Source organism: Ursus arctos, unplaced genomic scaffold (assembly GCF_023065955.2).
Source record: "Ursus arctos isolate Adak ecotype North America unplaced genomic scaffold, UrsArc2.0 scaffold_16, whole genome shotgun sequence".
NCBI classification, from domain to species: domain Eukaryota; kingdom Metazoa; phylum Chordata; class Mammalia; order Carnivora; family Ursidae; genus Ursus; species Ursus arctos.
In genome coordinates, this window is record NW_026622830.1 from 26189765 (window position 1) to 26212429 (window position 22665).

Sequence of the window (22665 nt, forward strand, 5' to 3'; positions counted from 1 at the left end):
CTGTGTCCTCTCTTTGTTAAGGTCTCTTCCCCCTGTCCCGGCCCCCTGGAAGTGCAGACAAGCTGGTGGATTCGGTAGCCAATCAGCCAGTGTGGTTGACTACTTGCCTGTCTGTCCAATCTTAAATGACTGTTCCCTTTCTGGTTCACTGATCATGGGTCCGCCATGCTTCTCAGGGCAATAAATACCAGTCTCGACTGCCCCGAATGGGGACCTCTGCCTGTCTTGCCAGCCCAGAAGGCTCCAAGCCTCTTAATCTCTCCCTGAGCCCCCAGCATTCATGAAGCTCATGCTCCTGGTTTTGGCTGTTATCCTGCTCCTGGTCCGAGTCACCCAAGGTAAACAGGATCTCTCCCAAGGGGCAGGGGGTCATGTTCAGGGAATTCCGGGGGCTCTCGCAGCCTGGGTGAGGAGAACCGCAGGGTCCACGGAGGCCTTTGGATGATCTCTGTGGCCAAGGGAAAATTTGAGTTGTCTGATAGCAGCTGATCCTGCCAGCGCCATTACTTGACGACTCTGATCTCTGGTTTGCTCTGGAAAAGTGGAGCATGGTGACCCGGGCAGAGGGTACATGCGAGAGAGAGACTTGGGTGTGGAGTACAGTAAAACGGGGTACTTTTCCAAAAACACTGGGGGGGGGGAGATTTGAATTTTGATCTATTGTTGCCTCTGTGAAAATGGTTCCTGAATTTCTGATTGAGGATTCTTTTAAAAAAACTATTTTATTTGTTTATTTGTCAGAGAGAGAGGGAGAGAGGGAAAGGGAAGCACAAGCAGGGGAGCAGCAGGCTCCCTGCTGAGCAAGGAGCCCCATGCAAGACTCGATCCCAGGACCCTGGGATCATGACCTGAGCCAAAAGCAGATGCTGAGCCACCCAGGTGCCCCTCTGATTGAGGATTCTGATTCCATTCTTAGGCAACCTCAATTTATCTGGGCTACTTTAGCTTGTGGGTTCTGCAGAGCAGCTGTTCCTAATTATCTTGGCTGGTTAAGACCAGCGAAACGGCCCAGGATGTCATGGAGAAGGGAGTATGACATTCTTGGGAATTTTACCGGTGCCCTAAAAGACCTGCGGGTAGGTGTCCAGATGGGTGTATTTCCGATTCCTGTACCGTTCATTGATACGGTCAGAGAGGGAACTGAGGGCAAAGGGGAAAGCGAGCTGATATGAGCTACCCTATACTATGGGGGAGATGAAACCTTGGAGAGACGGGGACCGCCTGTCTTCCCCAAAGGAGCTGGCCAGGGAGGGGAAGCTGCCTCATAGGTCCTAGGCCACCAAGTGGACTTTGGGATTGTGACTGAGGACACAAATGGGAGAAGAAAGGATAATGGCCCATCATCTCTCCTAAATCTTGTAAGGCTGTCTTGTAAGGGCTTTTCCCCCACATAGGTCCTATTTCCCTCACTATTGTCTTCTCTGCTGGGCTTTGACCTCCCCCTTTCTCAGCCCCCTGCTTTATTTCAAGACTGACCCTGCCTTCTCCTTTTTTTGTTTTGTTTTGTTCTCTCCTTCCCTTTTAATTTCAGCCATGCGTTGCTGGGGCAAGTTGGGAAGGTGCAGAACAACGTGTGAACAGAATGAAGTCTTCCATATATTATGCACGGATGAAGCTAAGTGTTGTGTCAACCCCAAGCACATACCTGTCAAAACTTGATCCTTACGTGCACCTGGAAGCCTGGGGTAACCCCTGTAGTCTGACCACTCTCGCCCAACGTTGAGTCCAATGTCGTTAGAGCCCACAGTTCTATTAAATCATTCTTGGCTGTACCATTGTGTCTGCAGCTCGGCCTCATTATACTTACGAATCAGTAACAAAGGAAGGTGTGTGTGCGGATTAGGGAGAACGGGGTGGACCAGTAGGTAGTAACAGTCTGTTTTGCACATTCCTCCTTGCCTGCTGGCCCACGGCTCGTCCCAGATGATATAAATGAGGAATGTTCGTTCTATCCGTTTGATTCTTGCTTCCTAGACCAGCACTGCCAGGAGAACTTTCTGCAATGATGGAACAGCCCATCTCTGTGTTGTCCAATATGGCAACTACCCGCCACAGGTGGCTCTTGAGCATTTGAAATGTGGCTGGTGAGTCAGTGCACAGAGACACCTGTGGCATCCTTGCTTGTAACACGGAAGCAGAACCGGAAAGCATTCTAAACGTCCCTCAGTAGGGAAATGAAGTCTCCATGCTAATGACGACTATGTCTCACTTAAAAAAGGTGACGTAAACATGCCTAACTCTGCAAGACATACTGTGGGTTGAAAAAGGAAAGCCATCCCCTGCGATGGAAAACGAAACATTAACGAGCACTGTATGTTTTCTAAAGGTGCGTATGTGTGCAAAGTCAGCAGAGGACAATCACGCAGACGCAGATCATTTGTTTTTAAAATCATTCTGTAAATACATATTATGTGATTTTTATTAGTATCTTTTCCCCCAAAAAGGCATTAAGTTCCATGAAGACATATAAGTAAAAAGAAAAAGAAACGTGGCTAGTGTAACTGGGGAACGGAATACTTAATTTAATTTAATTTAATTTAATTTAATCTAAACTTCTGTTTCGAGAGCTTAATGTGAGTACTGGTTATCATATTGGACACTGTAGCTTTAGGGCCTTGAGATACAGGCTGCTTCTTTTTCTCTATGTTCACTCCAAAAGGGTGCATCCCTCCCCTGATAAGACCTGCAGTTCTACCCGTTAGGGACTCTAGGATCGTGTCTCCTAGTTTTCTTCAACCAACAGAGAGCTGGTATCAGGCCCCATGTGGGTTCCTGCTCCGTCTCTTTCCTTTCCTCCCAGTTGGGGCCACATGATATTGAATTGTGGGCTCGTCTTTTTCCAGGACTGATCCTGAACTGAGACAATGGCGATCTTCCCACCACCAGCTCCGTGATTTCAGGGGTGGCCTCAAGTATTCCCCACCCTTGCTGCTTAGCTGACTAATCAAAGAGGACTTGGTTATTCTGAGTTGGGAGGTTCTGTTCGGCATCACCTACTCACTCTCCAGTCCCTTCATATGAGAACACTGAAACTGGCCTTAGCCTTATGGCTTGCCTCCGTCATCCCAGCACACCCCTCCGTTGAAACCTCCAGCCCCAGTGTTGAAGTCTTACTGAAAGTGCCAAAGGAAGAACACTGGATTCAGAATCAGAACGTCTGGGGGTTCAAATCCTTGACCACATATCTGCTGCATGATGCTAGGCAAGCCATTTAACCTTCTCCGTTTTATCTTCTCATCTCTAAAGTGAGGATTCACCCTACCTGAGGCACAGGGTTGTCGTAAGATTAAATGAAATAACTGGTAGGAAATGCCCAGCACAGAGGCTAATGCACATTCGATTCCCGTTAAGACTTCGGATGCCCTCCTCTTCCCTTCTCGTATCAGGTCGGCCATTGTGGCCTCTTGAGTCTTCCTTGGCAATGGCTTCGTGCAAACCTTACTATTCTGCACTGTATTCAGAGCTGCTCTCTCCGCTCAGTCCCTCCTTGGCGTCCTCCCTCCTCTTTCTCACACTCCGGGCTTTCTACCTTGAGTTTTGCTGCTGATCTTTTCATCTCCCTGCTAGGTCATATTGCCCCACATCCTGGCACCCTATCTCACAAGGGTTCCTTGTGGCCTACAGCAACATTCTTCAACATATTTCATGATGACACACCTCAAATTTGTCATTGGATGTCATGATTTGAGTTCATCAGAGACCAGCTTAAGCAGAAAGGGCATTTCTTGGAAAGATACCACATAGCTCATAGAACTGATAGGAAGTCTAGACAATTGGGCTTGGAAGGACCACGGGAGAGTGAGCAGCAGAGGGGATCTACCGGGGTCCCACCAGCAGCATTGCCATCCTGGCACTGGACACGTGGAGTCTTGCCTGGACTTCTCCCACGGCGGCTTCTGCCTGCTGGCCACCATGGGAGTGTTGTCTCCACCTTCTCTGTGGTTTGAATTGGGTCCTTTAAGATTCAAAGTCCTTTGCTGGAGCATCCAGTTGGCTGAGCCTGGGTCATATGCCTGCCCACCAACTCTCAGAGTGGTGCAAAAGAGTATTTGCCATTGATGTTTTCTGTAGTGTTTTCTGTAGGACAGCAGCCCTCCTTTCCGCCGAAACCCAAAGAGTAGAAAGGGATTCAGTTGCTGAATGTCTGCAGATGCTCAAGTGATCGCTACCAGGGATTCCCCTAAGCCTCTGCCTTCGCTCGGAGTGTTCCCTTCCACGGCTGACCTTTCTGACTGCCAGGGCTGCGAGTAGGGCAAGCAGGCAGGGGTGCCTGGGTGCAGCATATAGGGGGGCACGCGCCCTCAGGGTCACGTGAGTGCCTCCTGGTACTTCCCTTGCCACCCCCCCCGCCAGTGGCATCCTGCACTTCTCTCACCACCCACCACGCCCAGAGCTGCCCGATGAACGGCTGGTGGAATTCATCCGCAGTAGCCTGAGCGTGAGGAGCAAGAGAAATGAAGATCGTCGTCATGAAGTAAGGAGCAGATTCTCCTCGTTTCCTGAAATCATGGGGTCTTAGTAGGATCAAGAGGAGGAAGACAGGAGACCCCAACAGTAACTGACATTGGGCATCTCCCCAACTTTGTAAGTGGCGTCTTGGCGTTGAACTTAAAATACAGATAAATAAAGCATTCGCTGGGACTTGAGTGTGGCGGCACCTTCATGACTGGTGTGTGACTATTACCATGTTAATGACTTTTAGAAGCAACGCCCCCCGAGCACCCACAGTGCTTGAAGCAGGGCACAGTCAGGGACATACTGGTGTAGGGGCTTCTCCAGCTGCCAGCCCCTCTTTCCTAGCCTCGCCACACTTTCATGCAAACTTGGCCTCATCTCGCCTCTCTCAAGCCAAAGCCCCTCATCTGGATACTTCTCCTGCCTCACTGGGAAAGCGAGGAGAAGACGTGAGAGCGTGCAAGTCAAAGAATCTGTGAACGCCTGTGATTTTATGGTGCGATTTTCTTCTACCTTCTTGCCATATATATTTTTTTAAGATTTTATTTATTTGAGAGACAGAGCGCACAAGCAGGGGGAGCAGCAGGCAGAGAGAGAGGGACAAGCAGACACCCCGCTGATCAGGGAGCCTGATGCGGGGCTCGATCCCAGGACCCCAAGATCATGATCTGAGCTGAAGTCAGACGCTGAACCGACTGAGCCACCCAGGGGCCCCCCTTCTTGTCATATTATTAGCCTCACAGGTTAGAGGGAGGGTTCGCCGACATAGAGTAGAAGTCGATGGCCTGTGTGGGACCTGCTGGGAATGCGATCGCTAGCACCTGCCTTCCCCTCCGCACCGTGGGATTCAGGCTGCGGGGCGTGGGCAGCATGTCAGCACCTGAAAAGTGCAACTGTGCGGATTTCGGGGGGTGGGTGGCGCAGGTCTTAGAGAACTGGCCGGGCTGTACCGTGTGGGAGGCCTTACAAAGGCCAAAGCCACGGTCTGTTCTGGCCTTGGCAGGATTCAGGAGATACCGCACGTTCCCAGGGGCCAAGTTGGCTCTCTGACCAAGGTCTGCCTCTTTCCCTATCTCCTGGTCTTTTCTCCCACAGTGGCTTCTCCCCCACTGGCCACGTTGGCAGTCCTGCCCCCTGCTGCCCACTGCCCTTAGCCTTGGCCCGGGTCTCCTGGCTTCCCAGAAAATCACCACGCAACTGTCATGCTCTGGAGTCAGAGCACGTAGGGCCTCAAGGGGGACCATGGGGCTGAACTGGACAGAACTCTAGGCCCTGGCACTTGGTGGTCGGAGCACAAATCCACACACGCACATGTACTTGAGAACACACTAACACACACCCATCCAATTACAAGCCTACACACAGATGACATGCAAGTATAAACATACACATAAACATTCAAGTACTCACATATACAAAATACGCACAAATAACCCAGGCACACAAAGTATACACAAAATACACAAAATGTGAGCATACACAGCTTTGCACAAATTTACACACACACACGTACATATAAACACAGTGCAAAGCACATATAAACTCAGATACCCAAGTAAAGACGTGTGATACCAATGAACCCATCTTTTTCTGTTTCTCCTTATCTCAGTCAGGGCTGTTTCTCTGAATCACCCCAGTGCTTCCTGGTCATCTCTGCCTACAAGGATTCATAAAGGGGCTCATGAAATACTGCAAAGCACTGTCACAAGGAGGGGCCTGGAATCTTCTGGTCTGTTACAATAATAAACCAACTCCTTCTATTGCTGTCAGGAAGTGTCAGGTGTGTTACGTGTCCTCACTGAAGGCTTCCTGTGGATTCGCTCATTTGGTCCTCCTTAACAACCCTCCGAAGTCGGTACTGTTATTACCCCCATCGTATAGCCCAAGAACCAGGCTCAGAGATGGTAACACGTTCCAAGGTACTACAGGCAGGAGACGAACTTCAGAACCCAGGCTTGCCAACATCCGGCTCTGGGTCTCGTTCTGCGCCAAGTCCCACGGACGGTGAATGACATCGTCCAGGACACACAAGCTGCTCGGTGCCCGGGCCTGGCGCAGATCGAACGCCTGGCATCTCCACGGCACTTGTTGGATGTTTTCTCCTTTCACCCCTGTTCTGCTCGTGCGCTTCCGGCGACAGTGCTGGCCTTGCGATTTCTCCCCAGAGGAGAAACAGCCTCCTTGCTACTCTTCCCTTGCTTGCCTCTGGCCTGGCAATTATCTTCAATATGGGCCGCCAGAGTGATTTTTCTAGGCTAAAAAATAAAAATCTGACCGTGCCCCTACAGTCCTCTCTAAACGATCCCTTGCTCACAGGATGGCTTCCCCAGCCCTGAGCACGGCACTGGTGAGGACGTGGTGGCTGCCCCATGTCCCTCGGGGTCTCCCCTTCTGTCTCAAACATTCCCAACCACCACTGTTTGCCGACCCTTCTCCTGACCTTCCTCTGTGGAAATGGGCCTTTCTGTCGTCCGTCCTTCTCTCTGCCCGGGAAGCCCTTCGCCAGTTCGTGTCACCTGACCACGCCTCAGTTCTGTCACACTCAGAGGTTTATGATCGCCCTTCCGAGGGCAATAAAGAAGATAAATGTGAGGATGATGATAATGACAATGAAAGACAACAATAACGATGGTGAATAGTTAGCACCTACTAGGTGTCAGGGGCTTTGCTAAGCAATTTAGTAAGTTATCCCTCCCATTTAATTAAATCAGGGAGAGTTCTGATTTGTATTTTACTGTAGGATGCTCAGGAAATTCACCTCGCTCAGGGGCAACAGGTATCAAGTGTCAGGGCCAACCCTCAAGTTCAGATCTGTGTGAAATCAAAGCCCATGCTCCAATCCTGGTCTTCTAGGATTCTAGAATTCTCTTCTGTCTTCTCCTTTTATAGTCTCTGAAGTGCTGCCCGAAGCCCAGTCCTTAGGTCAGCTTCTTGAGATGCTGGACTGAAGGGACACAGTCACGTGCTTTCTCTACACTCTGGAAGGACTTGGGTTACTCCCCCCTTAGATCACTTCTCACAGGTCACTTTCTCAACGGAAGTTATTTATTCCGACCGCAGGTGTTTACTGAGTACCTGCGATGTGCTGGGGGTGTCAGCAGTCGCAAGCTCTTCCCCAATATCCGTCCTTCCCTTCTTCTTAGACTTAAGACTACCCCTGAATCTTAGCTAACCATGGTTGCCCAGAATGAAGAAAACTTTCCAGCCCACCCTGCAGCTAGGTGTGGCCACCTGAGTAAGTTCTGGCCAATGGACTGGAGTGGAAGACGTGCGTGCAGATTCCGAGCGGTGTCCCTAAAAGGGAAAGGCACGCACTTCATTTCCTTCTTTCTCCCCTCTGGCCCGTGGAGGACGGCAGAGCGTCAAGCCAGGGGGACTCTCGCTTCCTGTGGAGTCAGGAAGCTGCCACACTTAACTGCTTGACCAGATTTTTCCATAAGAAAGAAATTCATGTCTATCTTTTGGAATCCTTGTTTGGGGAGAATATCTGTTGAAACAGTTGAATTAATATCCTAATCCAGGTGATGTTATGGGCAGTGGGTTACAAGGCGGATTTCTGACATTCTAGTGGAGACACAAAGATTAACCATGTAAAATACAATTGAAAAGAACAGATAGATCTATGCAGGTCGTGAATCGAGTTATAATGACACAGAGTGACTGTAGGCAGGAGTACCATTATCAAGGGTGACCAGGAAAAGCCTGTGCAGGAGGTGACATTCAAGATAAGACTGATAAACAGGAGCCAGCCGGGGAAGGTCTGCAGGAAGAACTTGACAGGAAGAACAAATAACAAATGCTAAAGCCCTGAACTGGGAACTAGATTGGCAAGTTCAAGGTTCAGACAGATATGCCCATGTATCCTTCTGTTAGAAAGCTGAGAATAAGCATTTTTTTAAAAAGGTGTTTCTTGATAGATGTTTATGTAGTTTAAAAAAATATTTTAAAATTTATTTATGAGAGAGAGAGAGAGAGAGAGAGAGAGTGAGCATGAGTGGAGGTGGGGGGGTTGGGAGGGGCAGAGGGAGAGGGAGAAGCAGACTTCTGGCTGAGCAGGGAGCCCCACCAACCTCAGGGCTTGACACGGGGCTGGATCCCAGGACCCCAAGATCAAGATCAAGACCTGAGCCAAAAGCAGATGCTTAACCAACTGAGCCACCCAGGCGCCCCCCAATATATATTTATGTACTAATTAATTAATTCTTTGGTGGGTCTTGAGAGGCCAACAGGCTTTAATCTGTCTCGTCAGCAGGAAGGAAAGCCACTATTGGCACGGGCGCTGGCAAGTTTCCCACACTCTCATCTTGTGTTTGCTAGGACATCTGCTACACACTGTCCTTCCGCCTGGCTGATCTCATATAAATTCTCTCCTGCTATAATTCACTGCCCACAACCCTGCCAATAAAAGCAAGGCTCATCCCCGCTGCAGAGAACTTTATTTTCATCCCCTGCAGCGCGGCCACCTCCTTCTCCTGTGACCTGCCAGCCATGAAGTTTCTTTTTCTCTTTCTTGTCATCCTTCTGGCCATGAAACCACTGGTCTCAGGTAACCTGGGTCTCTCTCAAGTGTCTGGGATCTTGGTCACGAACTTTTTGCTTTCCTCTCCCCTCCACTGAGGACAGCACAAAACTTTTCCTCATTTGATGGGGTTTTGGGAGGTTTTCCTATGATCAGCTCACATCCACATCTCTCCCTGATTCTTTTTTGCCAGGTGGTGGGATGGTAGCTCTTTGGAGCACCTGACACTTTAGGGCAGGGTGGTATTCTGGTGGGATCTTGGGAGAAGGCTTAGGGGTAACAGGTTGGGTACAGATTGGGGACTTGTTGGGGGTTCTGCATCATTAAGATTAGAGGTTGAGGGTGAGCTGTGATGGGGAGAAAGACCTTGGGGTTGGAGTGGTAGGGAGATTAGGATGGGCTGAAGGTAAGGTGTTGGGCTCTCCTGATGGTTTGGGGTGGGCTGGGGGAAGGGAGGGGATTTTGGGTTGAGTGGTGATGGTGCTGGGGGTAGACTGGAGCTTGGGCTGAAGTTGGGAGTCGGTACTGAATAGTGCAGGATGTCTGATGACTGCTGCTCAGGATTGAGGTTGGTGACTTGATTAAATTTGGGTTTGACTTGGAGTTCTGTCTCAAGGGGCATTGAGTTGGGTAGGGTTGGGAGTTCTACTTAAGATTGGACTGGGTTCTGAGTTTGAACTGGGTAAATATGGTTAAGGAGGATTGGAGATTGGGTTGTGGCTGCACCCAGGTGAGCTTAAGTTGGGACCAGGCTATTGATTAGGAGCTGAGTCTCTTGAAATGTGGGTGAAAGCCCTCCATCCCCTAATACTACAGGTAAAGTTTATTGTCCTTCCCATCATTCCCAAGCTCCACTAGGTGGGATATTCATTGGCATCAACTGATTCCAAAGTTAGGAGTAGCAGGTTGGGGGATAGGAAGACAGAGGGTAGGACGTCCGAAAAAGGCTTTCTTAAAAGCCTTAGAGTTCCCAAGGTTGGAACAATTGTCTCAATTCCCTCCCCTCTCAAGATCACTTCTTCCCTTTCCTGGGACTGGGTTCACTGTTAGTTACTTAACTGTCTCCCCGCCCCCCGCCCTGTTCCTCCTCTACCTCCTCTAGTCTCGCCACTTGAGGGATACTAACATCTGCTTAATGGTTGTTCCTGTGCCCAACAGCAGAGTGTTGGATGGATGGAAAATGCCGGTTGGTGTGCAAAAGTGATGAAGACAGTGTCATACGCTGCGCAAATCGTAAACGGTGCTGTGTCCCTAGTCGTTTCTTAACAGTCCGGCCAATGACAGTCGAAAGCATGGAACCCTGGACCGTTCCTCACACATCCAAACCAGTAAAACGTAGGATCAGACCTGGCAGTAGGGGTATATAAATAGACAGCATGGATAGAAATGGCTTTGTTTCAGGTTCCTTAACTCCCACATTCCATTAAAACTCACAAATCTGTTTCTTGTGTCGGTCAATCATGAGGAGTGTTGCTCCAAAAGGATTGAGGGTGGGGCAGGGGGGATGGCAGGATAGGGGTTAAGAGGTATCAGAGAGACATTGCTGGGGTGTGGCCACAGCAATGGGGTGATGGTTAACAGTCTTGAAGATAGTTCCTCATCTACCAGCTGCAGGCGAGGCTACTGGAGTGGGTTGAGGAGCACATCTGGGGAAGCCAAGAGACTTAAAGTCACAGCCGGCACCGAGAGAGGGGGAGAAACGCTGGGTGGGAGAATTGCTCCATCTTAGGAGTGAAAAGGCTGGGGGTGAACAGGGACCGAGTAGAGCCCAAATCCTTGGGTTTCTAGGGAAGTTGGCTGAGATGCCTTTTGATGCTGGGGACTCCACAGCCCCAAGGATCAGAAGGTTTCCAAGTGCTAAAAAAAAGATAAAGCACATGAACTTACCCATTTATAAAAGAGTTTGTTCACTCTTCAGTTCTTCCATTCTTTCATGGATTTAATCATTCAGTCACCCCAGCTCTTCCATTCACTGCTGTCAGACTCTGCTCATATCCCCCTCCACGCTTCAGCTTCCCCAGCTGTGAGGTTGGAACCCTAGACTCTATCTCAGGATCATGGGAAGCGGGAGAGGGGATAATGGAGCGCACCGTCCCCGGTACATTGTGAGCCCTAATGAGTCTTAGCTGTCGCTATTATTGCTCTTTGATTTCTTCAAGCATTTAAGGAATATGTGCTGTGTGCCGTCCAGCTGCGTTAGGTTCTGAGGGACACGGAAGCCTGTCTCATTTGAACTGAGAATTTAGCCTGGGAGGAGACTAACCCATGCGGCATATTCGAGAATCCTGCTCAGGAATCTAGACGACCTGGGTGTCTTCCTTGCTTTATTATCTCAAATCCTATTCTCTGGGCCCATTTTTTCCAACACGGTTGTTCACCCCTGAACTGTGTTCTCTGCAGTGAGGTCAGACACCAGAAGTGTTCTGTAAAGCATGGTGTGTGATGTAGAGACGGATAGAAAGGGTTCACTCTGGGGCGCCTGGGTGGCACAGCGGTTAGGCGTCTGCCTTCGGCTCAGGGCGTGATCCCGGCTTTATGGGATCGAGCCCCACATCAGGCTCCTATGCTATGGGTCTGCTTCTTCCTCTCCCACTCCCCCTGCTTGTGTTCCCTCTCTCGCTGGCTGTCTCTATCTCTGTCAAATAAATAAATAAATAAAATCTTAAAAAAAAAAAAGAAAGGGTTCACTCTGATCCTTGGAGATAATTTGTTCTCAATTCAATATTTCTACTCAGACTCTGGGAAGAGAGATACCTCTTCCTCTGATCCTGGTCCTACTCTGGGCATCCTCTGATCAAGTCCCTCCTCATGGGGTTAGGAGTCAATGGGGGCAAGCGGGATATATCCATTTAGAGACGGTGCCCTCCTCTCCTTCCAAGACCATGCTTTGAGCAGCGGGAGCCTGGAATTCCCTGCTTGGGCCTGCTTCCAGGGAGCATGTGGACTTTCCCCTGGAAGATGGGGCCCACCATGTGTTCGCCTCAGGCAGGAGTACCAGGGACACTCCTGTTTGAGGGGCAGGGGGCCGGCTTGGATGTTCAGGTTGGAGTGTCCATGTCTTACGTGAGAGAGTCCTCACAGTGCAGGGCAGAGTTGGGGATGAGGGAGAAGAGAGCTGGGCTCTGGCCTGAGCCAGTTCCCCTCATGCCGTCTTGTTCCTGCACAGAACTTTGAAGAATCCGAGAATCATAAATTCAGTTCTGCTCTTTCAGGTCATTATGAAGGGCTATTTCACAAAGGGCCGTGGGGTAGATTTTATTTGTCCCACTTGTTAGCTTGATTCAGAACTGTTAAATATGCGGACATCTGACAGCTGCACCAGGACCCACACACGTTGGGTTGTGCCCAGCATTTGGAACACGCTCTGGCTCACGACCCATCTCCAAGCTCCCTTCAGAGGCAGGGGCTGCTTCACCTGTGCTTTCCACATTCCCGACGCCTGTGCGATCTGGGGAAACTCTTAGGCTGCCCACAAGAGCCACCTGGGCCCTGAGGCCCTGGTGAGACCATCTGAAATATTTCCTCACTGATTTCTCTGCCTCCAGATTTTCTTTGCATTGGGGTCTATTATCAGAGGGATTCTTTCTAGGAAAGTCATCTGACCATGTTACTCTCCTGCTTAGATGGCTTCTTTCTCTCCTTCCTGCCCAAGGTCGAGTCTGAAGGCCTTGGTGGCCCAGCTTCATCTCCCATGACAGCTGCTCCCGGACCAACCCTCTCCAACCTCACCTTTGTTCATGGTTCCCCTCCACCTCGTCCCCACACTAGGCTCATCTCTGTGATGAACTCCTTCTCACCCTCAAACTGCAGTTGATGTCCCTACCCAGGAAAGCCTTCCATAAGCTCAGTTTCGCTATTTCTTAATAATTATAATACTAGTAGCTGTAATAATAGTCCCATTTCACTCCTTATGTGTCAGGCACTGTGTTTGGTGCTCATGGGCCTGAAGTCATACGATTCTTAAACAACCCTCTGTTTTAGTTTTATAGAAAAATTTTATTTATTTATTTGCCAGAGAGAGAGAGAGAGAGAAAGAGGCAGGCAGAGGAAGAAACAGGCTCCTTGCTGAGCAAGGAGCCCAATGTGGGACTCGATCCCAGGACCCTGGAATCATGACCTGAGCCAAAGGCAGACGCTTAATCAACTGAGCCTCCCAGGTGTCCCACAACAACCCTCTGATCATCCCTATCTTACCGATGAAGAAACTGGGACCTAGACAGGTGGTATAATTAGCCAAGGTCACAAAACAGTAAGATAGAGCAGGGATTCCAACTAAGCTCTGGTTGGCTTCACAAAGTGTCAGGCTTAAGCAGGGATGACACATATCACATTATTATATAATTATTTATTCACTGCTCACTTCTCACCAATCCCCTAAACACACACATACTGGATGGAAATCCTCGGCGGTTGAGACAGCACCTTATTTACATCTGTATGCTGGGTGATGCCAGGCTCCAGGAATCAGGGTGGGGTCCTTCCTGGGCTAGAGGGATCGGAGGACTGTGGGATCGGATACATACGGCTCAGGCTGGCCGCGTCCAAAAGGGTGCAGAGAAGCTCCGGGGGCTTGCTCACATTGGTTCTCATTATTCACCAGTTAGTTTGCTTTCAGAAGACATAGATTTCATAGTGTGGGAGGTGGTCTGGGGAGAGTCGAAGGGTCCCTCAATACTGGGGCTTGGCATTAATGTCTCTACACACAGCCATCATGCCCTCACCAGATTCATTCGTTACAAGGCACTCGGTCCACAACATTAAGAACCTCCCCCGTGCTTAACACGTGCACACAGAGATGTCCCTGGGAGTGACAGAATGGTGAGGCAAGAAAAAGGCTTGGAACTCACCATCGAGCCATGTGAAGTTTTTAGAAGGCACTTAACCCCGTGTCTGAGTCTCTGGACTTGGGGTCTGGGCATGTGAAATTTTGAAAATTCCCTCAGAGTATTCCTTTGGGAGATAAAGTTCCACCCCCCCAAGTCCCGTGCCAGACTTCCTTCATTCCTAATAGCCCTCAAACTTTGAGAATCTCTGAGCTGGGCAACTTTCCTTTGTCTTCCCATTTCACTGGTGGGGAAACTGAGGTCCAAGGAGGAACTGTGACCTACGTTCATAAGTAGGTTTGAGATAATGCTGGGAATAGTAAACAGTCTTCTCTGATTCCTGGTGAAGGGGCTGAGGGGACATGGAAGGGATATGATGTAGACGTGGGTGATACAGTGAGTGGTGGCATACAGTGACAGGGGAGGCCAGGAGTTAGGAGCTGCAAAGCCCCTGACAAAACTTTGAAGCCCTTTCTTGGGTGCCATGGCCTCTCTCCAGGGGAAAGGCTGAAGCAGGCCAGCCCGCCTGATCCACCTTCTCAGATACACACTAAATACGCCCCTCTTTTGGATGCTAATCTCACAATGGCCCTTCTTCTCAGGGAAGGTGGAAAAGGATTATCCCTGGGGGATGTGACAGAAAGGGTGTGGTTTTGCTCTTGTAAAGCTTCTCTGCTCAAAGTTTAATGGAGTAGATCCTTTTTATTTGATGCAAGGGCTTAGGATATCTGTGTGTGTGTGTGTGTGTGTGCGTGTGTGTGTGTGTGTGTGTGTGTGTGTGTGTAAATTAGACTTTGTATTAAGCCCATTTGGACACAAAGGACCCTATGTGCCCACCACCAAGTTCAAGGCCTGGCAAAGGCTGGGTGCTGGTAACTGTTGGTGGAATGAAGGAGAAACTCGTGAATGCCAGGTTCAGAAGTTTGAACTTGACATTGATGACAGTAGAGGGCCATGGCTCCAGCTGTTACTGTCCAGGGAGGTACCAGCCTTTCCCAGCCACACAGCGTGTGGAGAAGGCAGTGCTGTACCTCAGAGAGAATATGGGCTTGGAGTCAGAGTGAGTGGAGTCTGAGGCCTTGCTCTGCCTCTAACAGTTATGGGGCCTTTGCTAGAACACTGTCTCTCTTAGCCTCCGTTCCATTATGCAAGAAGGAAAAATAGAGACATCTACTTCAGAAGGTTATAGTAAACATTTAACAAGTTAACATAAATCGAATGGCTCACAGGGGGTGATTTGCAAATGGGAATGGTCATTATTTGTATTTTTCCTTCCAGTCAAAGGATCATTCCTGTTTCGGAGACCTCAGTCCCAAGGGGGAATAATAATCATATTGATGGCTCATATTTACTGAATGCTTGCTGTAGACTAGGAACTGGGTCTCTGGTTTCCATGTGTGCACAGCCTCAAAAAAAAAAAAAAATCTCTGGCTACCACTGAGGGACTAATGTCTGTCTAATTTCATGGTACTCTTCCCAAACTAATAGTTCATAGTTGTAACACAGGCAGAAATGGGTCCTTCAGAAAGGATCTTTATGTGATAATGAAAATAATATTTATTTAGTTAACATTTAGTTAGTGCTATGTGCCAGTCGCTATTTGCTTTCCATTTATTAAGCTATTTTTTAAGATTTATTTATTTATTTGAGAGAGAGAAAGAGGGAGAGAACATGTGAGTGGACCGGGGGAGGGGAAGAGGGAGAGGAGAATCTCAAGAGACTCCCTGTTGAGCACGGAGCCCAAGGTGGGACTCGATCCCGCCACCCTGACATCACAACCTGAGCTGAAACCAAGAGTCGGACACTTAACCAACTATGCCATCCAGGCACCCCACCATTTATTAAGCTATTAACACAACTTTAAGTGTTAGGGACTGTTACAGTCTCCACTCTGCAGATGAGGAACGTGTAGAAGAGGGAAATAAAGAAATTTGTTAAAGGTTGCCCAGCAAGTAAAGCAAGAGCTGGAATTTGAACTTGAGGGTTCTTGACTTCATTTCCTGTTCTTTTAACCCCTGCGTAGCTCCTTAGGTTATTTGTGTGTGTGTGTGTGTGTGTGTGTGTGTGTGCGCGCGCGCGCGCGTGTGTTCTAACTTATTTATTTTAGCTTTACTGAGATATAATTGGCATATAAACATACAAGACATTTAAATTGCATATCTTGGTGACTTGATTGCGAAAGGATGCCCCCCATCTAGTTAATGCCTCATATCCATCACCTCACAAATTTATCTTTTTTTTTTCTTTTGGTGAGAATATTTAAGTTGTACTCTTAGAAAATGTCAATTATACGAGAGAGTGTTATCAACTACGCCCACCGTGTTGTACATTAGATCCTCAGACCTTATTCATCTCATAGCAGAACGTTTGTACTCTTTAACCAGCCTCTCCCTATTTCCCTCACCCCACCTTCGGGAAACCACTTCTCCACTCCCTGTTTCTATGAGTTAGATTTTATTTTTAAGATTGTGCATATGAGTGATACCATGCAGTACTTGTCTCTGGCTTATTTCACTTAATATAATGGCCTCAAGTTCCATCCATGTTGCTGCAAATGGCAGAATTTCCTTCTTTCTCATGGCTGAGTAATATTCCATTATATATTTATGCCACATCTTCTTTAGTCATTCATCTGTTGATGGACACTTAGGTTGTTTCCATGTGTTTGCTGCTGTGAGTAATGCTGCAGTGGACGTGGGAGTACAGCTGTCTTTTTGAGATCCTGTTTTCATTTCCTTTGGATACGTGCCCAGAAGAGGGATTGCTGGATCATATGATCGTTCTATTTGTAGTGTTTTGAGGAATATATTGTTTTCCGTTGTGGCTGCACCCATTATATTCCCACCAACAGTGCACAAGTGTTCCCTTTTCTCCAAACCCTCATCATTTTTTAATTTTAACTTTTTAATTTGAAATATTTGTTGATTCATAGAAAGTTGCAAAGATAGTACAGAGAGAGGTCCATGTAACTTTCATGCAGTTTCCTCCCAAAGATTATATTTTACAGAACTACAGTACAACATACAAACCAGGAAACTGATGTTGCTGCAATGGGTGTGCATACATCTATGACATTTTATCACAAGCGTTGAGTTATGTAACCACCCGTGTGATCAAGATACAGAGCTGTTCTATCAGCATAAAGATCTTCCCTCTGCTACGCCTTAAAAAAAAAAAGATTTCTTTCTTTCTTTTAGAGAGTGAGTGAGAGCCAGTGTGGCAAGGGGCAGAGGGAAAGAATCTTCAAGCAGCCCCCTCCTTACTCCGTTGAGTGCGGAACCCAATGCGGGGCTCGATCCCACAATCCATGAGATCATGACCTGGGCTGAAACCAAGAGTCGGCTGCTTAACCAACTGAGCCCTCTAAGCGCCCCCTTCTGCACAGCAGAAGACTCTCAGCAGCACAGACTCTCTTCCTGCCTCCACCCTGCCACAATTCTTGGAAGGCAGCTATGCTCACCACTATACCACCAACGCCACCCTGCCACAATTCTTAACCTTTGGCAACCACTAATCTGTTTCTTATCTCTCTAATTTCTATCATTTAAAAAGTGTTGTATAAATGGAATCATGTGTAATCTTTTGAGTTTGGCTTTTTTTAGTCAGCACTATGCTCTTGAGACTCATCTAACTCGTGTGGATCAATTTTTTTTAATCTTCGAAGAAGATCATTCTTTTAAAAAATGAGTAGTTCTAGCCAGTGCATTAGAGCAAGAAAGAAATAGAGGCGTACAGGTTAGAAAGGAAGAAATAAAACTGCTTGCAGATGTCGTAATGGTTTCTGTAGAGAATCCCAAGGAATTTACCAAAAAAACCCCACAAAAACTAAAACTAATAATTAAGTAAGGCCATATACAAGATACAAGATAAAAATAAAAAATTAATTACATTACTATATACTATCATTGAACGTGTAAACATTGAAATTAAAAATACAGTACCATTCACAATCACTCCAAAAAATATAAAATTCTTAGGTATATAGCTAATAACACATGTGTAGCAATTGTATGCTGAGAACTACAGAATGTTGATAAAAGAAATCAAAGATTTAAATAAATGAAGAGACATACCATGTTTATAGATTGTAAGATTCAACAGGCAGGAGGCGCCTGGGTGGCTCAGTGGGTTAATCATCTGCCTTTGGCTCAGGTCATGATCTCAAGGTCCTGAGATCAAGCCCCACATCAAGCCCCGAATCTGGCTCCCTTTTCAGTGGGGGTGAGCTTCCCCCTCTGCCCCTCTCCCTGCTTGTGAGCTCTCTCTCTCTCTCTCATGTGCCCTCTTAAATAAATAAATAAATAAAATCTTTAAAAAAGAAAAGATTCAACAAGCAAAGATGCCAATTCTCCTCAAACTGATAGACACTCTTAATATAATTTCTATCAAAATCCCAGTAACATTTTTTGTAGATATAGACAAGATTATTTTGTCTATATCTTGCCTGTAGAGAAATCTGCAAAGGAATGAGAATAACTAAAACAAGTTTGAAGAAAAAGAATAAAGTCAGAGGAAGCGGGGCGCCTGGGTGGCACAGCGGTTAAGCGTCTGCCTTCGGCTCAGGGCGTGATCCCGGCGTTATGGGATCGAGCCCCACATCAGGCTCCTCCGCTATGAGCCTGCTTCTTCCTCTCCCACTCCCCCTGCTTGTGTTCCCTCTCTCACTGGCTGTCTCTATCTCTGTCGAATAAATAAATAAAATCTTAAAAAAAAAAAAAGTCAGAGGAAGCATTCTACCAGATTTCAAGGCTTGTATAGCTAAGGTAATCAAGAGCGCGTGATATTGGTGGAGAGAGAGCCATATGGGTCAATGGAACAGAATAGGAAATCAGAAATAGCCCCACAAGTGTACAACCAACTGATTTTTCAAAATGTGCAATTTAGTGGGAGAAAGATATCTTTTTCAACAAATAGTGCTGGAGCAATTGAACATCGGAAAGAAAGAAAGAAAGAAAGAAAGAAAGAAAGAAAGAAAGAAAGAAAGAAAAGAAAAGAAAGAAAAGAAAGAAAGAAAGAAAAAGAAAATGACAGAGAGAAAGGAAGGAAGGAAGGAAGGAAGGAAGGAAGGAAGGAAGGAAGGAAGGAAGGAAGAAGAACCTCAATCTAAAGCTCACATCTTATGTGAAATTTAACTCAAAATGGATCATAGATTTAAACATAAGATGTAAAAGTATAAAACTTCTAGAGAAAAATGTAGGAAAAATCTTTCAGACCTAGGGCTAGGGTGAAAAGTTCTTAGATATAAAAACACAATCCATAAAGGAAAAAAAATCAGTAAGTTGGACTTAATCAAAATTTAAAATGCTCACTCTGCGAGAAGGCCTGTGAAAAGGATAGATGGAAAGACACATGGTGGACTGGGAGAAATATTTGCAAGCCGCATATCCGACAAAGGACCTATATCTAGAATATAGAAACAACTCTCAAAACTCAGCAGTAAAAACCAATCAAATTAGGGACACCTGGGTGGCTCAGTCGGTTAAGTGTCTGCCTTTGGCTCAGGTCATGATCCCAGGGTCCTGGAATCGAGCCGTGCATCAGGGACTCAGCCGGGATCCTGCTTCTCCCTCTGCCTGCATCTCCCCCTGCTTGTACTCTCTCTCTCTTTCACCCCTGACAAATAAATAAATAAGATCTTAAAAAGAAAAAAAACCCAATCAAACGAGAAGAAAGACATTTCACTACAGAGGACACACAGAAAGATGTTGAACCTCATTAGTCATTAGGGATCCGTGTTTGAAGACCACGTGATAGTCCACGACATAACTAGTAGGACAGCTAGGATGAAACACGGTGGCAGTACTAAATGCTGGCAAAGATGCCAAGAAACTGGATCTTTCACACATTGCTGGTGAGAATGTTAAATGGTACAACTCTGGAAAATACTTTGGCAGCTTTCTTTTAAAAAACTAAATATGCACTGACCATGTTACCCAGCAAATGCACTCCAGGGCATTTATTCCAGAGAAATGAAAGTTTAGTTCCAAAACCTTGTAGATGAATGTTCATAACAGCTTTATTTATTTTTTTAAGGGATTCTTTTTTTTTTAAAGACTTATGTTTTTAGACTGGTTTTAGGTTCACAGCAAAATCGAGAAGAAGGTACAGAGAAGTTCCACACAGCCTCTGCCCCTACTCATGCATAGTCTTCCTTATTATCAACAGCCCCCACGCAGTGGTGCATGTGTTACGACTGGTGAACCCACACTGACCCGTCATTATCACCCAAAGTCCACATTTTACCCTAGGGTTCACTCTTGGTGTTGTATGTTCTCTGGGTTTGGACAAAGGTGTAATGACATGAATGGATCATTAGAGGATCATACAGATTAATTTCACTGCCCATCAGATACTCTATGCTCTGCCTATTCATGTCTCCTACCCCAACCCCGGCAACACTGATCTTTTTATTGTCCCCATAGTTTTGCCTTTTCCAAAATGTCATATAGTTGAAATCATACAGTAATGTGAGCCCTCTCAGATTGGCTTCTCTCACTCAGTAATATGCATTTAAGATTCCTCCGTGTCTGTTCCTGACTTGACAGCTCATTTCTTTTTAGCACTGAATATTATTCTCTTGTCTGGACGTGCCAGTTTATTTATCCACTCACCTACCAAGGGCATCTTGGTTGTTTACAAATTTTGGCAGTCACGAATAAAGCTACTATAGACACCACGTGCAGATTTTTTTTCATGGTAAAGACTGCTTTATTGGCGGCAGTTGGTATAAGTCAATAAATATTAATCCCCAAAGAAGCACCCAGTTATTTATTGATTATTGGTCCATAGGGAGCTAAATGAAACTGATCCAACTGCCTGCTGAGATGATCTGAAGTCACTCCTACTTCCTGGGAAACGCAGCCATCGCCAGCTGCGATATGGCATAAGCTGTTCCACAACTGTGAGCATCATGGTGGTTCCTACAGGAGGGCATCAGCTACTCTACCCGTTAGATGCGCTGGAATTCCATTACCCTGCTGAAACAGCTTTTGTTTCTCCGGAACTTTATTTTCTAACTGCCTGCATGAAGCAGTTCATGTGCAGGTTTTTGTGTAGACATAAGTTTTCAAGAAGCACAATGGCTGGATTGTGTGGTAAGCGTATGTTTAGTTTTGTAAGAAACTGACAACCTGTCTTCCCGAGCGGCTGTCTCAGTTCTCGTCGCCATCAGCAGTGTAGGAGAGTTCCTGCTGCTCCGCATCCTTGCCAGCATTTGGCGTTGTCAAGTGTTCCAGATTTTGGTCATCCTAACAGGTGTGCAGCGGCATCTCAGTACTATTTTACCCCTTTAGGTTTTGACCATGCTCCCTGACCCCTCAGATCTATGTCACTGTTAAGTGGAAATTAACTATCTGTGTTTTATTTGTTTGTTTTGGCTAGGCAGACATCACACCCTCCGATGCATGGGAAACACGGGCATCTGCAGACCCTCTTGCAGAAAGACTGAACAGCCCTACCTCTACTGCCTAAATTATCAGCCATGCTGCCTCCAGTCCTACATGAAGATAAGTATTTCTGTCAGAGAGGAGAAAAATGACTGGAGCCAACGGAACCGCTGGCCAAAAATATCTTGAGTGCTGGTGATCACCATCATCAACCTGCTGTCAAGACCCCTTATTAAAATTCATGCACCTGCCACCCTTGTCTGTCTTTCATCCATTGGCGATCATGGTGAGAGACTGGGTTTTGCGTGGTGAGGTATCTGTCCCATTCTTGATCCAGCCCTGTGGGAGAGAAGGCTAGAAAACTGTAGGGACAAGAAGAATCTAGACAAACCACAGAAGAGGGGGAGGGAATGTCTTAAGACGACTAAGGGAGAGTTGAAGTGTTTGGGCAGAGCCAGGACTTCATCTGTGCTATGTCGGGCTCAGAGGGGGCCCAGAGCTAGTGGGATGGATTCGCAGGGCAGTGGGTGGTGGTCTTGTAGACAAATATGTCTTAGTTTATGAAAGAACTTCTTAACCAGCTATTGTAAGGTGCATAAGATGTCCTGTCAAGGTTTTAATGTTGTGAGGCTGGAAGTCTGTTTAATGATTATTGAGGAAGGAATTTGAACATTAGATGCTGCTGTTCTTTTCCATGATTGTTAAGGACTTTCAATTCCAGAAAATCTAGGAGGCTTGTGCCCCCAATTACCACCAGCACTAGCTTTTTAAGGTCAAATTCTAATTTTACTTTCTATGTCTTACCTCCACTAATATTTCTTTCTCCACCTTCAGTTCCAGAATCTGTCAAAAGGAGAGTAGCTACGTTTGCTGATTATCTTTCTCCATCCTCTGCCTCTCCTCAACTCGGCACGATTTGCTTTTGTGCTTATTGTTCTGTTGAACTGGCTCCGGCCAAGCTCACTGGCGCACCTCCTTTTTGAAAGGTTCATGGATGTTGCTCAACTTGCATCTCACTCTGCCTCTCAGTAGCATTTCCAACCAGAGTTCATTGTCTCCCTAGAAACTTGAACTTGGTTCACTCTTTCTTTGTTTTCCTCCTAACTTCTGGGCTATTCCTCCTCCATTACCTTTTGGAGTTTCTCTGCTGCCCTTTGCTTCATTGCATTCGTCTGGAGTCTCTCTTCTCTTGTGAGAATCAAAACCCTCCACATCCCTAGGATAAGGCTGACAGTTCTATAGCCACATCAATGAGTAAACACCTTGAGAGGTTTGAAACCTTTCTCATCCATCAGTGACAACTTGCTTTGGTGAACACACCTTTGGAAGCCAAATCATCAGTGACAGCATTACGCTGTGAAGGTCAGACAGTCAGTGCTGGATTCACTCCACGGTCTACACTTCTAAGTTGTCATCAACGCCTCTCCAGATCTGTAACCAACACCACTGCCCCAGGATCCTTCCCCCAAAGGCTGTATAAGTT

The 22665-nt window shown here is 46.9% G+C and overlaps 2 protein-coding genes across 2 annotated transcripts; both read left to right on the forward strand.

Moving 5' to 3' along the window:
- The first annotated feature begins 280 nt into the window (after positions 1 to 280).
- Positions 281 to 1659, forward strand: DEFB121 (defensin beta 121). The gene is made up of 2 exons (XM_026502852.2): positions 281 to 338; positions 1532 to 1659. The coding sequence occupies exons 1-2, from the start codon at positions 281 to 283 to the stop codon at positions 1657 to 1659; spliced, it is 186 nt and encodes a 61-aa protein (XP_026358637.1).
- Positions 1660 to 8943: 7284 nt separating this feature from the next.
- Positions 8944 to 11015, forward strand: LOC113258454 (beta-defensin 119). Its single transcript, XM_044385646.2, has 3 exons — positions 8944 to 9001; positions 10133 to 10327; positions 10987 to 11015. The coding sequence occupies exons 1-3, from the start codon at positions 8944 to 8946 to the stop codon at positions 11013 to 11015; spliced, it is 282 nt and encodes a 93-aa protein (XP_044241581.2).
- The last annotated feature ends 11650 nt before the right edge of the window (positions 11016 to 22665 follow it).

Coding starts and splice junctions, on each gene's coding strand:
- DEFB121 (XM_026502852.2), top strand. CDS start 281: ATGAAGCTCATGCTCCTGGTTTTGGCTGTTATCCTGCTCCTGGTCCGA. Junction 339..1,531: donor CCTGGTCCGAGTCACCCAAG/GTAAACAGGATC, acceptor TTTTAATTTCAG/CCATGCGTTGCTGGGGCAAG.
- LOC113258454 (XM_044385646.2), top strand. CDS start 8,944: ATGAAGTTTCTTTTTCTCTTTCTTGTCATCCTTCTGGCCATGAAACCA. Junction 9,002..10,132: donor CATGAAACCACTGGTCTCAG/GTAACCTGGGTC, acceptor TGTGCCCAACAG/CAGAGTGTTGGATGGATGGA. Junction 10,328..10,986: donor ACGTAGGATCAGACCTGGCA/GTAGGGGTATAT, acceptor TCCACGCTTCAG/CTTCCCCAGCTGTGAGGTTG.